This window comes from Sitodiplosis mosellana, unplaced genomic scaffold, assembly GCF_009176505.1.
Source record: "Sitodiplosis mosellana isolate CC-2019 unplaced genomic scaffold, AAFC_SMos_1.0 Smas_scaffold_6170, whole genome shotgun sequence".
In the NCBI taxonomy this organism is placed as follows: domain Eukaryota; kingdom Metazoa; phylum Arthropoda; class Insecta; order Diptera; family Cecidomyiidae; genus Sitodiplosis; species Sitodiplosis mosellana.
Window position 1 is genome coordinate 3,652,587 of NW_022601411.1, and position 14,428 is coordinate 3,667,014.

Below are 14,428 nucleotides of genomic sequence, written 5' to 3' on the forward strand. Positions count from 1 at the left end.
CTGATGCAATAAGAATGAATATAATTGGTATGTAAATGCTAAGTACGGATGACGTTGCAAGTGAATTTATGCTTGATATATTTTTGTTCACTCTTGAACAATATCGACCCAGAAAAATTATGTTCTATCCACCTTTTTGACTAAAAATCACTCTTTGGTACCAAAAATGGTCATTTTGTTGAAAGTTTTGCCCTATTACATGCAAATAGCTATACATCTTTCCATATTCTTTGCTTGGATTTTCATTAAAGTGTTCCTTCGGATAATGTAAAGTTATTTTTAGGCTAGTTTAGTGGGAAAAATTACTCATTTGAAGGGAAATTTCGATTTTTGGTCCGATTTTTGAGCGTTTTGTGGACATTCGGTCAAATTACTACTGACAAAACTAAAGATGAGGTTCTTCATGGCTCTAGGCCTACTTTCACCCCCTTATACATAGTCAAGCTCAAGTTCTATTAAAAAGTTTGAAAATTGTTCCACCGTGGTATCATTTTTTGGAAATTTCGATTAATTTTTCTAAGTGGATTGTTGTTTATTATTTTTGAAATATTATATAGCATTGTCTGGATGGCCGATGTGTAGCTGAACATGAGAATATCATACCGGACTATTCACAGCATACGCCAAGTTATGCTAGTCCAAATCTATATCAACAACAAAGTCTCAAGTAAGTAATCACAAAATATGTGATGCAATCGCAACGGTTTGTTTTTGCTTTTAGAGTTTTGTTTGTTACAGGCAAATGTACAATTTCGTTTGTTTATATCTATATATAAATCCATGAAGAACAGCCAATACCCGATATATTTATCTCTGTTTTGACACAAAATTTAAGCCATCTTTCTTTTGTTTTTTTTTTTACTTGAAATTTGCTAGCAATTGGAGAAACCAATATTATTCAAACTATCCCTATTATCGTTATTTTTAATACAGTACTGAGTCGTATAGCCCCGAGCCCAAGGATCCATTGTTCACAACCACAACATCAACCCTAGCTCCCCCAATCGACCCCAGCTCCTTCTACAATTTTAACACAAACCAACAAGAACCGTTTTCCATTCCAAGTACTGAAGATCCTTTCAGATATTTTAAAAGTTTCTTTACAAGCACCACCACAACCACTACCACAGTTAAACCCACCACATCAAAATCCCAAAAACAATTCACCTTTGACCTATTGAATGATAGACAAAAAACGATTGGCACAACCGCTCCTCCCATTGAATCAATAATACCTTCGTCAGCACGTCCAACCATTAATCCCTTTTATTTTGGGTTCAATTTCAAAAAAACCACCACACCACCGTTCTATAAATTTCCGTCAAGCACCAAACAAAATCCATACGACTTCAAAGAATTTAAATTTAATCATTTACCAACGACTTCTTCTACTGTACACCCATCATTTTTGTCGTTATACTCTCTTTCAACGACCCATGCACCACCATCATTTTTACCGTTTACAACACCAACTACAACGACGACGACACAAAGCACGCCGAACGAATCAGCTTTTGCAGTAGTCAACAAAAATTCACCGGAATTCCCACAGATCAATCAATTGCCGACTTCTACGCGGAACCCAGTATTCGATCTCTATTTGAAACGGGTCTCATCGACCACAAAAAACCCATATGATTTCGGAAATCTTGGGCAATATTTCAAAACCACAACAACCATTCCAACACCGTTTTCGTTCAATCTACTTGGTGCAAACAGTAACACAGCGGCATTTAATGCGACACTTCAGCAAAATAAAAACGATCACACACTCTGATCTGATATACCCAACATCAGAATAGATTTAAAAAGAAAACGAAAATGTGATGAAGTTGAGAAGAGTCACAAGAATGGGACAAAGGAAAATAAGCAATAAAAATGTAAAATCACCACGCACACAAACACACAGTAGACGATATGACAATCTATTACCAATTCATAGCGATCTAATTTCTCTAGCTGATGTTTGTTATTGTTACTATACCTTATTCATATACAGAACAACAATTTGTCGAATAACTCATAGATTATGCCAATATGTTTTTCATCACAATTGATCAAAAATAAGAGAAGAATATGAAAAGAGCGAAATTTCTTGAGAGTTGTGATTGTTGACCAAATTACACAAAAACGCAATGATTTATCACGGGTAAGACTCGAATAATTCAAAAAATGTTATTTTGCTTCGAAAGCTAGGATTTTTCTATATTCCGACTGTTTCTCACTCCTTCTACTTCTTCTTCTTCATTATCTTCTTTTTCCCCATATCACCTCTCTCTATTGCCTGCGCTCTCGCTTTTCTTCCTTTCTTTTTGCTTTATTATTTCAATGATAATGTACCAGCAGACCTGATATTCACTGTGATGTATTCATTTTCTATTTTTTGCGCATTTTCGTTTGGTAAGTCGGCACCATTATGCAACAATTCAACTGCAAAGCGATTTGTGTATCGTCGATGGGCTGAGTTCTGTATTTTTTTTCCTACTATTTTATATTCTCTTTATTGATTCTTTCTCTCAACAAATGGAATCGTCATTTTTTTGATATGAGAACAGCAATTCACTTGCCTGCAATATCAGTCATATCCATTCCATTGTAAATACTCTTTATGTATGAGATGTACAGAAAAAAGCTGAATTTTGTAAATTATTACTCGTATACAAAAACAAATAGTTTTTCTTGGCAGAACTCATCAGCATGACTGCCATAAAAACAGTTTGTTTCAATTTGTTAATACTGTCATTTCATTGCTCACATGCATTATCTTTTTTTGGAAATTTCAAATGTTGAAACAAGTACCATCAATTCTTTGTATTTCTTTCGGAACTGTTGATTCATGCTATTTGGGTTGGTGCACACACTACACCACTTCATTATGACTGAATTATTTTCTGCATCTAATTCTCAAATATAAATTTTATTCAACGTTTTATTTCATTCAATTACAATGTATACTTATGTTTAATACATTCTCTAATGAAATTGTTTATTTCGATTTTTTTTTTGCAGCGGGCGAATTTAAATCACCTGAATAAATAAGGGGAATAGGACAGCGGATATAAACTGGAGATAGACTACATGAATGCGAATAGAAAAAAAAAATGAATAAATCGATTTGCCATAAACTGTAAATACATTAAAATCAATGGGAGAGTGTTCTTTCTTTACATATTGCCGAAATAAACGCATAAATATTCACCATCCACTTTAGATCAATGTTCATCATTTTTATTGAATTATCGTGGAAACAATATACTTTGTCTGAATATGAAAAGAATTCTGTATGAATTTTGAACCGAATGAGAAAAATGCGAAGAAAATAACTTTCGTATGAAGAAGAAGAAGTAGTAGCTATTGTAGTAGTAACCATTCAGATTCAATCAAAATACACAACATAAGATCATAGCATCATTAAGGAAATACTAATATAACGGCTAAGTATTTTAAAATTGGATGAACTTTCATTATTATTCTTATACAATCAACGCACCGCCCATACACTTTATTTGTAGTTAAGCCGAAAATGCGGGAATAATTTTCCCTCGCCACTCCAAAGTAATCAGTTTTAATTGAATTTTTGAATTGGTGATTTCTCATTTACACCTTTGCGTTCAATAAATTAGCACTTTTTTTTTGTCTCAAGATTAGTTCTTCGAATTTTTTTTTCATAATAATTTCCACATTCTAAATGGAGAATGTTTTTACAAGAGATTCTTGGTTCCTTGAAAACACTTGCAAGCAAGCAATTATATTACAATTTCAGAATATGTGTGTTTTTTCAAACGATGATGGAATCAATTTAAAAAAAAACTAGTGTATTTATTCAATTTGTCAATAAGTTCATTTGAACATTTTTTGCAAAGTCTTAAGATAACAAAAATGAGAAAATTTCATTGTCAATTTTGTTATTGATACATGGTTTAAATGCAGATCTTACCATAAAAGTATGTTACTGTTAGGTAAAATCAAGAAAATTAAATTCTTATTCAAATGAGCCAATCGAAATGGTTTTACATTTACTTGCCCAACGCAATTCGACCGCAAATATATATATATTTCAATTATACATGTATGTTTCAGTTTGCCATTCAAAATAGGGAACATATTACGTATTATTCATCTTCAATGGCTCTTCGTGTCGAGAAAAGAAATGAGAGATAAAAAACGACGCATGTATAGTAGTAATTTGTAAATTTAAGTGAAAAAATTTCCGCAAGACTCTTGATTGAATATGTGATAAGAATAAATAGAATGCAAAACGAAATAATAAAACGTATTTTATATGCTCATCTTTTCCTAAAACAAAAAAGAACAAAAACTATTTCCACGTCTAATTGATAGCAAAAACTAATGAAATTTTTTAGTAAAATTGTAGTAAATATAAATTGATTGATAATCTCATTAGAAACATTATCTTGAAATATTGAACAAAATCGATCACGCGAACGCAGCATATACAACAAAAGATTCATTATCACTTCTCTTATTGTATGTTGAGGTTTGTTTGATTTTTTCGCTTTATTTTTTTTTCCAACTTCACCAAAAGCGATAATAACCATGTCGTGTTCCTATTAACCGAAAGAAAAACAACAACTAAAACCATCATTTCGAATAAACCATACATTTTTAACTATTCTAATCAGATTTATTTCGGTTTTGATTTAAATAAATTTAGGCCGAAAATTTATGAAGTTTATTTACAATCAAACATATAAAGGCACTCATTTAATACAATTGTCTGTCAAATTTTAGTTTAACAGAGAGCAATTTTGATAAAACTCCTACTAAATTTTCATTCAATACACAATACAAAATGTTCCGTTGGCATTAGATCAATGCGAGGCGCAATAACAGAATTGAGGAATTGTTGCAAATCAAATTGGCTTCGATCTCTTAAATCTCTGACAATTGAATAAAATTGCGTGTGCTTCGTCGTGGCCAGATGCCTTTTGTGTAGAATTGCGTTTTCGCAATTAGCTATGCTTCATGCGATATATTTAAAAATAAATGTTAAAGCATTTTAGCAATCAAAATGTTTTTATTTTCGGATTTTAAAAACAAATTCACCATTTATTACATAAAAATTGGTTACATAATATGTTGTCCGAACCATCGATTAAGTTGTAATTATAAAGGCTAGCTTTTTTAAACAAAAAAAGAAAATAGATTTTAAGTAGCACATTTAATGTTTTATTCTAAATCATTTGTATCTTAAATTGTATTTTATTGAATTAAATTACCTAGCAATAATAGATTTTATGATGTTTCATTTCATCAGAGTTTTTTTTACTTCCGAAGGCAGCAGTATTTGTCCTTGAATTGATTTTTTTTATATTTTCAACTTTTTCAGTAATGCATCTTAGTCAATAATAATAATTCACCATTATTCTCAGCGACATAGTTGCAAATCAGATGATTGTTCTTGGTTTTTAGTTTCGGCAGGCAAATAGTAGCATTGCTTGAGAAAATAGTAGATATTTTGTTACTTCTTCGTTTTTGTTTCCAACAAACAATATAAATTCGCATAACTTACCGTTCATTTCGAAATACTGTAAATTCATTCAACAGATTCGAACGAACATCAAAGCAACAGTGAATAAAATAATTTTCATTCGTTTCGTTCTTATGGCAACTCACTCATATGTTAAGCGTATTATGGGAGTCCATTATTACCTGAGTAGACTTATGAGGGTGTTTGTGCCACAGATGCTAAGACTTATTGGAAAAACAGAATATGGAAAACGTGTAAAGTAGTTCGATCAATAATCGACTATATTGGAGTTATTTTTGTGGCGTCTCCAATCGCATTTAACGTCCATTGTAGAAGCTTACTTGTCAAAGTTCAAACATTAATATAAACATATGGAAGTGGAGGAAATGACACCAAGCTGCACGAAGTTATTTACAAATAAGACATGCTAGACATGGGCAGTGCTATCGAATCGAGAGGACCATTACTTTTTACGATATAAGACCATTTTATTTTCTGCTTAAATTTCCTTGCAATGTTTCTCCTTAAAAAATATTCATTGATAGATGATAATTGAAATTTTTTCCTTTCCCACAATTTAGATTTTATTTTTCGTTTTCTAACGTTTTACAAAGAATGTATTTAATTTCGTCTACCATTGGCTTCGTCCTGGTAGCGGAAGTTGTTGATTGTAAACAACTACGTTGCGCACAAATGAAGCAGCAGATAATAGGCAAATTACCTAAAAAATAAAATCAAATCATCTATAAATATAACAAATTTGAATAAATATATACTATTAAGTTTTTGAATGTGAAAAACTTTCGGGTAGTTTATTTTTCTTTCTATATTTTCAACGTAAATTACCCCAGCTGGCATTAGCTTTCCACTTTTCGACCAGCGTAAATACATCAACCCCGCTAATGTCAATGAAGCTCCTAAAAAATAACAAGATGTGGTTAGGATCCGAATTTGGAAGTCTTTGACTCATTTGATAATTCACAAACCTAATTGAAATAGTGGCTTGGGCGGCGATTGAGAATTCAAATGTGCTCCATAACCTAAATGTTATGGAAAGCAAATAGTTATGTATATCCAAATTGTTTATCAAAAATAACCGAGGGAATAGAGGGAATTTATCATGAAAACATACCCAAAATGGCACCAAATGCGAGTCCAGCACCGAGTGACGGTATTGAACCTATATATAAAAGAATTCGGAGTTCGGTAAACCGAGTTTTTTTTCATAAGACAAAAATGTGATATTTAAAACTAAATTTACCTGCTTTCACGTAACCAATTATGCCTCCGGCAGCTACAGTCGCTGCATATATATAGCTGATTGCATCAATAGCCATTTTCTAAAGATTTTTTTCCACTTATTTATCTCAACTTTTAGAAATTTAAATAAATTTTTTAGAATCTCTCTTCCGCAGTCTACAGTACTTGAATAAAAATATGAAGTGTCACTTTGCTATAATTGGAATGATTGTTTTGTTTACACTCACATACAAACCTTTGTTTGGAAGACAACGAATGTCAACAAGTGTTTGTTGAATAAGACGCAATACTTTCGAAATTGTTTCAAAATGTAAATTTTTTTTTTATTGACAAAATAAATCCGAAATTCTGTTTAAAAAAATATTATCAAATTTGGAACTAGCTTGTATTCAATAGAGATGTGTGTTTAGCTGCATGTGGAAAAATTCCATTTGGAAAATTGATTTATGACAATTGATTTCGCAGGTCATCGTAATAAATGATTGAATTGATAACAAGACCGACAAGTGCGATTACTGCGGTTAAACCAGCGGGCATGAAGTTGCCTGATTTATAATAACGGAAGAACATCAATCCGGCCAAAATAAGGAGCACAACTGAAATGTTAAATCATTGAATTTGTTCATTGTTTGTTGAAAAGTAGAAAATCCCATATTTAGATGATATTACGAGAATGCTTACCTAATTCCAGCAAAGGTTTCGGTGGTGATCTTGAATTAAAGTATGCGCCAACAGCTTTTGTTCAATTTAAATGTGAAAAAAATTATTGCATTATAAATTGTAAGAATAATTGTATAAAATGTGTATAAGCAAATAATTCTTACCCAAAATGATACCAAAAGCCAATCCAGCAATCAATGATGCGACGGAATCTTTAGACAAAAGAAAATGAGATAGTAAATCATTGAAAAGTGTTCTTCTATCTATTTATTTTATAAATTGATTTCTCGATGTATTTCTTCGTCGATTTTTTACAGCTGATTCTTACCTGCCTTAAAATATCCAATGGCTCCGCCGATGGCGATTAACGCCGCAACTATAAATCCAATATAATCGTATTGCATGATTTTTATTGTACAATTTTTGATCGACTTAGCAACAATTCTCTCTATACAACGTACTTATAAAATATAATCATAATTCCAACGGAACTGTCAGTTATCCATAAATAGTATCATTTCAACTTTTATAGCACACAGTGAAAACATTGGGCATTAAACGTATTCTCGCACTAACTTAACCTAAAAAAAAAAACGCTAAATTCTTATCAGCAAAACAATCTGTTCCCGCATTTTCAATTGGAATTAAAAGAAATCATTTGCTAGCTGGTGGAAACATGAATTTTCTATAGTATTTGAGCTCTTCGATGCTCTCTTTGATGTCATCTATGCCACGGTGAACGTTCTTTTTACGTGGTACATTCGAAAATATGGATTTATTCCATCGCTTGCACAGTTCTTTTACCGTAGATACATCAATAATGCGATAATGTAGATACTCATTGAGCCGGGGCATGTATTCTCTGAGAAACATTCGATCCATGTACACACTATTACCAGCCAATGGAGAAGATGACGCATCAACACCGTTTTGATCCAGAAACTTCAATATTTTGTCCTCAGCTTGATCTTCTGTTATATTTGATTTCTTACATTCATCCAAGAGCCCGGTCTGTGGAAACACAATATTTTTGTTAAACAAAAATCAGTCAAAATGGTTTAAATATTTATAAAAAGAGCATAAACTTTTTAAAATCAGTTTAAACACAAAATATCGTTGTTGATTGATAGCACCTCTTTTCTAAAATCCATTGAATATAACGTAAAAATATTTGACACCGGTTAAATTTATTCTTCACAGTGGAATGGAAGTTTTTTGTGAAATTTTCAACATTTTCATCGGTTTCTTCTTCAAATTACAAATCGAAAATACTTGAATAATCACAAAGTTATTTACTTGTGTATGGGTCGTTGTACACCATTCATCCATGGATGCAAGTAGTGTATCGGGTTGATTTATGATGATCGTTGGATGTTCAACCAGAACATTCAAATTATTATCGCTAATGAGACAGGCAATTTCCATGATTCGATCTTTACGAACGTTCAAACCGGTCATTTCCATATCAATCCACACGATTTTACTCATTCTTCTGGGTGCATTCGATTTTTGCCGAAAGTCTGAAATTTTTCAAAACAACACATTACATTCGAATTGATTTTTTTTGCAAACAAATGCTTATTTATAGAATGAGAACACGTGCTTACCTGAATACAAAAAGTTACTTCTGGCACGAAATTTATTCAACAATCTGGCGGCAAACATTCTGAAAGAATTTTTTTGTCTCACTCTTGAAATTAGCGGTGCACAGGCCACTCACATGCTTTTTTAGTTATTGAGTCGACAAACAGCTGTCAATCTTGTACATGCGCATATCGACTGTCTCTTTTTACTGCTCGTTCAAGCCGTAGCATACAACGCACACAAGCACATTTCCATTTACAAACACATGCTTCTCACTCTTCATCCGCTATGCGACATTTGGGTCATGCGAATGCAGACACAAGATACGGCACGGCGGACGGCACAGAAAGCCTCACACACGAACTGTGTGGTGAGAAGAATGTACGACTTACGCACCGAAATTATCAAAGCATCTACTGGGTCTAATCACCTACATTGAAATACGATAGTTGTATACTGGGCACCAAATATCTGCAACGTGCCACTCTGAATTTGACCAAATCTCATTGAAAAATGTGTGTTTGAAATTTAAAATAATCCATAGGAAATATTCCACGCATCACCATAAAAGAAACCCGCTTTGATTTGGGGGAAATGTTAGAAAAATTGTTCCAAATAATGCAAAGTTTAGTGCTTAGAAGACAGTATTAACCAAGAAAAAACATGAATAAAGTACTGAACGAAAATTATACGAATGACCACGATGCGTTGATGAATATTCTCGAAGAAGTACCAACAAAGGGACTGTCATCTCTCCAACTGAAGTATTTTTCTTTGAATATCTATTTATGTCAGAAAAAAAAATTTCATTTAAATTTACAATTTATATGACATAGTACGTGAATAATAAAATTTATTTTTCTTTTAACGTTGAGAAAAAAATCTTCATTTTCTCCAAAACTGGTTTATTTGTTCTTTAACTCAGTACACGTGACATGCTTCAACTGGGAAGCACTTTCAAATGGTGGCCTAGTATGGATGGAAAATTTGGATATAGCAAATGCCGGCCAAACAACTCAAATGAGGGCGTATTTATTTATAAGAACTCAACGGGTGCACATAACGATCGAACAACTAAATTTTGCCGTCCAAGCACACAAAAATTATTGTACAATTTAAAACAATCACTTTTATGGTCCAATCTATCAATGGATAAGAATTACTATATCTCACAAAATCTTCTCGACTCTACGTTTGTTGAATGGTATAAACAGAAAATTCAACAAGAATTGTGATCCTAAAATTTAATACTGTTTTTTTTTTTTTAAATTCAAGGTCGAAACGAGTATGGGACAACCATTGTTATTCAAACTGTTCGGCGAGATGGTTTTTCACATTGAATTCAACTCAAAAATTAGAATCAAAAGAAAGTGTCGTCGCTAGCTCAAATGAGTCGGACGCTAGTTGTAAGACTGAGAGTCAAGCGAATGTTACAATTAGGTGAGAGCAAATGAACAAATATATTAATAACATTTTCATGTAGTCCCTCGATCGTTAGGCATAAATACCCGTTTATTAAAAGCACACGTTTTATCTCAAATAGACGTTATTATTCTACTGAAAGTAAAGTTAATTAATTTTCTTCTTGAAGTGGCAATGAAACCGTACAAAAATCTACTAAGAAATTAAAAGACTGCACAACAATGAACGTAGAATTGAAGGAATATTCCGCGAATGCTAATCAAGTGATTCGCCATACAAAAATCTTGATTCTCGGTGCTGGATTAGCCGGTTTAGGTGCTGCAATAAAAATATCGAATGCATTGAACAACGCATCTGATAAGCACACATACTTAATACTTGAAGCTCAAAATAAGGCTGGCGGTCGGGTGAAAACCGAAGAACTCCTGGAATATTCAAAAAACAAGACTGAAACATCTGTGAAGCATTCGGATTTGAATTTTGTGGATGCAGGTGCTCAATGGTTACATGGTCGTAATAATTTTCTTTATACCGTTTCGCAAAATTATCGACTTTTATCATCCCAGCAATCTGAAGAAGGTATGGGCTCTTTCTTCCATGAATATGGCAATCAGATTGATCCGTTTTTTGTGAAAAAAGTTGACTTCCGAATCGGTGAATTACTTAGCGAATGTGAAGAGTTTGTACGCTCAAAGGAAACCGTGTCCTGCTGTCCCAAATCAGTGGGTCACTTTTTACGAGAAAAATTTCAGAAATTTGTTGATTGCTTAGAAAATTCACGAGACAGAGAAAATGCTATGGATTTATTTGATTGGCATGTACGCTTCCAAATAATTGATAATTCATGCCTGTCACTGGATCAATTGTCAGCCAAATATTGGGGGAGGTATTCATTCAATGGAGAAGCGTGTCAGGCACACTATAATTTTAAAAAGTGTTTCGGCTCAGTTATCGACTGTCTCACCGCTGAGCTTAACAATAAATTAATTCACTACAGTAAAGAAGTAACTGAAATACGCATAAATAATAATGATAATAATGATAGACCGAGTAAGCGAAAAGTACCAAATATTTCTGTGAAATGTTCGGACGGAAGCCTCTATACAGCAGGTAAGCCCAAAATTGGATGTTTTCATGCGTTCGTTGAAAATTTAAATATATTTCTCTCTCCTTGTATATATGTATGTTAGATCACGTTATAGTGACATTTTCTTTGGGAGTTTTGAAAAAAGTACATAAGACGCTATTTCATCCAAATTTACCTCCATCTATACAGTTAGCTATTGAGAGCATTGGTTTTGAAACAATTAACAAAGTTTTTATGGAATTTGATAACCCTTGGTGGAATGATTTGGCTGGAATTCAATTTGTTTTCAAGCACAACAAAGAGGTAACATCAAACATGTACAAATAAAGTCTAACTTTAGTTAGATAGCTATCAATGATCATTTTTCCTTGGATTCAGTTGGCTTGGTTTTTTTCAATCAGTAAATGTGTTTCCATTGAAAATCGTGTAATTTTATAGAAAACTCAATGGACCGATTATATTACGGGCTTTGATAGATTACAACCGCACAGCTCGAATATTTTACTGGGCTGGGTTGGTGGTATCGGTGCTATACAAATGGAGAAACTCAACGATGACCAAATCATAGAAGATTGTGTGAAGCTTTTAGTTAAATTTACTAACAAAACTATTCCATATCCAAAACGATACTACTGGTAAGCCAACAAAGAATTACTTGTATATTGAATAAGGAATCTAATTACTCATGTGATCATTTGTTTTCTTCTTATTTATATTATAGTACACGATGGTACTCAAATCGATACGTAAACGGTGCTTATAGCTACATAAGCACAAGATGCGACAAAAATGAAACGATTTCTCATAATGTACTTGGACAATCGTTGTCGATTGGAAACTTCTACCAAGTAAACCAACCGGAAGTGCACGAAGATGGACAGAAAGGCGAAACAACAGCCTCGCCAGTCGTTCTATTCGCAGGCGAAGCTTGTCATGAAAAGTATTTTTCAACAGCCCATGGTGCATTTCTTTCTGGATTTGAACAAGCACAAAGAATTGTGGAGCTTTACAAACAATGTTAAACAACTATTTAATTTTTGACTCTTTCGACTCTTCGTAGTATGCTAAAATTTTTCATAAAATGAAAACTACATGTACGACATGTATAACAAAAATTTTACGTATCGAAAAGTTTTCTGAAAATTTTAACAGTGCCATTTGTAACTTATGATTATTTTACTTTATTTCAAATTGTATTTAATTGCAAATACTAGAGATTTTAAAAAAAAAATTAGAGGAAAAACTACTTGACAGTTCATGTTGCATAAGCATTCTTTTTATGTTTGCAATATTTTGAAATAGACCAAGTGGATGAAAAAAAATAGGAAAAATAAAAAAAAGTATCAAAATTTTGATTTTTTTTTTTTTGAAATAAATAAACGAAGAATGAGATTGGGAGCGCCCGTTTTTGACTTATTAAATTCGAGCAGAGTGTGTATCAACATAGTAAAATCACAACACTACAACAACAAATCCGCTAAATAGTCATCGAATTCTTCTTCACGAGTTTTTTCTACATCGTCCGTTGACTTTGACCAAAAAATTTGCTCTAGCTGTTGATGAGCTGCGTCACTTGCTTTGCTGTTTGGTATGGCATCAGTATGTTGTGATATGTTCGTCTTATTTCCTCTCTCAGTCGAATCGTAGGAGGTAGTTGCCTGCGGTGACACAGAACTGGCAGCGACGTCATTGTGTCTGTGACTATTGTGCTTTGTCTGTTTTTTCATTCGCTTTACTTCTCTTTTTTTGGAATGATAGTTCAGTTTGTCTGAACAAATTGGACATAACCCTGTTGATGAAATCATTAATGCTGATTAATATCTCCAATTTTACAATTAATCCGATTAATACGTACTCAATTTGATGAGAGCATTTTTCTTTTCGCCATGTTCGACATAAGCGAAATTAACTTCCCAACTTCGTAGTCCCGAACGTTCCTCACACTTTTTATTACCACAAATAAATTGCCCTTTTCCACTGATTACTTCCCGATCAATACGCCATCGTAATGCAATCTTTATGGAACATCAAAAATAAATTCGTGATGAAAAGATATGTTTGACTGAAGGTAGGTAGGTATTGTCAAAATAAATATCCAATATGCCATACTTTATTTTCCTTGTACTTTGTGAGATCTGCTATGCAATATTCTTTGAACAATTTATCATAGTACTTTTTGGCCAATTGTTTATCCCATGAATCAGCTTCATTTTCATTCCACAGAAACTGGTGGTTCTCACGAATTACATCCAAATCCGTTTTATCTTTACTTGTATCTCTAACATACAATTTACTCGTGTCGCCGGGTCGTCTCAAAATATACTCATTTATCAACTTTTGATGCAATTGGTATGGATTTAGGTCTTTGAAATAAGACATTTTATTTTAAAACAACTTTTAATACTTTTGTATTTTATCGAAATTATATATATTTTTTTTTTTTAATTCTCATCAAATTAAAAGCTAAATTTTATTGATCATAGAGACTACGCAACATAAACAAGCTTATTTTTATTTACTGTTCATTACATATGTTTAAATGAGTTTGACAGCTGTCAAAGGGGGGAGAGAGTACGTTTAATTCACTTATTTGAATTTAAAATCTTTTCTCTGCATTTCTCATTAGAATAACTTACGTCTGCAATCAATTTTTTAAACGTTTCGAAGATTGGGAAGAGGAATAAACTGAACTGATACGAATATTGAAAGAAATTAATCGATTTCAAATTTTTTTGTTTTTTTTTATGCATTTATTGTTTTGCCCATTATATTTCCGTTGGGCTCCCATTCGATTTAAAAAATATCCCATTTCGGTGAGATCTAAGGCACTAATTTTAAAGCGACTTACTAACAAATGAAAATTGATCAAAAAATTATTACTAGAGCAAAAATATACAGCCACTTTGATTCATTTAATGATTTTT

The 14,428-nt window shown here is 32.6% G+C and overlaps 5 protein-coding genes and 1 long non-coding RNA gene across 7 annotated transcripts; 2 read left to right on the forward strand and 4 right to left on the reverse strand.

Annotated features, from left to right (window-relative positions):
• Window positions 1-136: 136 nt before the first annotated feature.
• On the forward strand, window positions 137-5,254 carry LOC129576015 (uncharacterized). Its single transcript, XR_008688853.1, has 2 exons — window positions 137-667; window positions 3,010-5,254. It is a non-coding gene; the product is annotated as an uncharacterized LOC129576015 (long non-coding RNA).
• A 766-nt stretch (window positions 5,255-6,020) lies between these two features.
• Window positions 6,021-7,119, reverse strand: LOC129576013 (transmembrane protein 14 homolog). The gene is made up of 6 exons (XM_055460359.1): window positions 6,979-7,119; window positions 6,753-6,915; window positions 6,624-6,671; window positions 6,478-6,531; window positions 6,338-6,408; window positions 6,021-6,212 (listed from the first exon to the last, which is right to left on the reverse strand). The coding sequence occupies exons 2-6, from the start codon at window positions 6,826-6,828 to the stop codon at window positions 6,123-6,125; spliced, it is 339 nt and encodes a 112-aa protein (XP_055316334.1). The 5' UTR covers window positions 6,829-6,915; window positions 6,979-7,119; the 3' UTR covers window positions 6,021-6,122.
• LOC129576014 (transmembrane protein 14 homolog) lies at window positions 7,042-7,986 on the reverse strand. The gene is made up of 4 exons (XM_055460360.1): window positions 7,740-7,986; window positions 7,576-7,623; window positions 7,433-7,486; window positions 7,042-7,347 (listed from the first exon to the last, which is right to left on the reverse strand). Exons 1-4 carry the CDS (start codon window positions 7,813-7,815, stop codon window positions 7,196-7,198), a joined length of 330 nt encoding a protein of 109 aa, XP_055316335.1. The 5' UTR covers window positions 7,816-7,986; the 3' UTR covers window positions 7,042-7,195.
• On the reverse strand, window positions 7,805-9,346 carry LOC129576012 (oligoribonuclease). Its single transcript, XM_055460358.1, has 3 exons — window positions 9,019-9,346; window positions 8,708-8,931; window positions 7,805-8,422 (listed from the first exon to the last, which is right to left on the reverse strand). Exons 1-3 carry the CDS (start codon window positions 9,074-9,076, stop codon window positions 8,066-8,068), a joined length of 639 nt encoding a protein of 212 aa, XP_055316333.1. The 5' UTR covers window positions 9,077-9,346; the 3' UTR covers window positions 7,805-8,065.
• Window positions 9,284-12,853, forward strand: LOC129576010 (peroxisomal N(1)-acetyl-spermine/spermidine oxidase-like). 2 transcript variants are annotated; one of them, XM_055460355.1, is made up of 7 exons: window positions 9,284-9,830; window positions 9,921-10,199; window positions 10,271-10,435; window positions 10,587-11,527; window positions 11,608-11,807; window positions 11,943-12,139; window positions 12,226-12,853. In XM_055460355.1, exons 1-7 carry the CDS (start codon window positions 9,784-9,786, stop codon window positions 12,524-12,526), a joined length of 2,130 nt encoding a protein of 709 aa, XP_055316330.1. In that variant the 5' UTR covers window positions 9,284-9,783; the 3' UTR covers window positions 12,527-12,853. The 2 variants fall into 2 exon arrangements, with proteins under 2 accessions (XP_055316330.1, XP_055316329.1); XM_055460354.1 differs by having other exon boundaries at window positions 9,284-9,759.
• On the reverse strand, window positions 9,763-14,041 carry LOC129576011 (protein FRA10AC1 homolog). Its single transcript, XM_055460356.1, has 3 exons — window positions 13,614-14,041; window positions 13,360-13,519; window positions 9,763-13,293 (listed from the first exon to the last, which is right to left on the reverse strand). Exons 1-3 carry the CDS (start codon window positions 13,881-13,883, stop codon window positions 12,965-12,967), a joined length of 759 nt encoding a protein of 252 aa, XP_055316331.1. The 5' UTR covers window positions 13,884-14,041; the 3' UTR covers window positions 9,763-12,964.
• Window positions 14,042-14,428: the final 387 nt, after the last annotated feature.

Excerpts from the sequence above, each read along its gene's own strand:
- LOC129576014 (XM_055460360.1), bottom strand. The coding sequence starts at position 7,815 with ATGCAATACGATTATATTGGATTTATAGTTGCGGCGTTAATCGCCATC. Across the intron at positions 7,487-7,575 it reads GGCTTTTGGTATCATTTTGG|CTGTTGGCGCATACTTTAAT; the intron begins GTAAGAATTATT and ends ATTGAACAAAAG. Across the intron at positions 7,348-7,432 it reads GAAACCTTTGCTGGAATTAG|TTGTGCTCCTTATTTTGGCC; the intron begins GTAAGCATTCTC and ends TTAACATTTCAG.
- LOC129576010 (XM_055460354.1), top strand. The coding sequence starts at position 9,659 with ATGAATAAAGTACTGAACGAAAATTATACGAATGACCACGATGCGTTG. Across the intron at positions 9,760-9,920 it reads CTGTCATCTCTCCAACTGAA|TACACGTGACATGCTTCAAC; the intron begins GTATTTTTCTTT and ends TCTTTAACTCAG. Across the intron at positions 11,808-11,942 it reads TTTTCAAGCACAACAAAGAG|AAAACTCAATGGACCGATTA; the intron begins GTAACATCAAAC and ends GTAATTTTATAG.
- LOC129576011 (XM_055460356.1), bottom strand. The coding sequence starts at position 13,883 with ATGTCTTATTTCAAAGACCTAAATCCATACCAATTGCATCAAAAGTTG. Across the intron at positions 13,520-13,613 it reads CAAAGTACAAGGAAAATAAA|ATTGCATTACGATGGCGTAT; the intron begins GTATGGCATATT and ends TGTTCCATAAAG. Across the intron at positions 13,294-13,359 it reads AAATGCTCTCATCAAATTGA|GGTTATGTCCAATTTGTTCA; the intron begins GTACGTATTAAT and ends TTTCATCAACAG.
- LOC129576012 (XM_055460358.1), bottom strand. The coding sequence starts at position 9,076 with ATGTTTGCCGCCAGATTGTTGAATAAATTTCGTGCCAGAAGTAACTTT. Across the intron at positions 8,932-9,018 it reads AAGTAACTTTTTGTATTCAG|ACTTTCGGCAAAAATCGAAT; the intron begins GTAAGCACGTGT and ends GAAAAATTTCAG. Across the intron at positions 8,423-8,707 it reads GTACAACGACCCATACACAA|ACCGGGCTCTTGGATGAATG; the intron begins GTAAATAACTTT and ends GTGTTTCCACAG.
- LOC129576013 (XM_055460359.1), bottom strand. The coding sequence starts at position 6,828 with ATGGCTATTGATGCAATCAGCTATATATATGCAGCGACTGTAGCTGCC. Across the intron at positions 6,532-6,623 it reads CGCATTTGGTGCCATTTTGG|GTTATGGAGCACATTTGAAT; the intron begins GTATGTTTTCAT and ends CATAACATTTAG. Across the intron at positions 6,213-6,337 it reads GAAAGCTAATGCCAGCTGGG|GTAATTTGCCTATTATCTGC; the intron begins GTAATTTACGTT and ends TTTATTTTTTAG.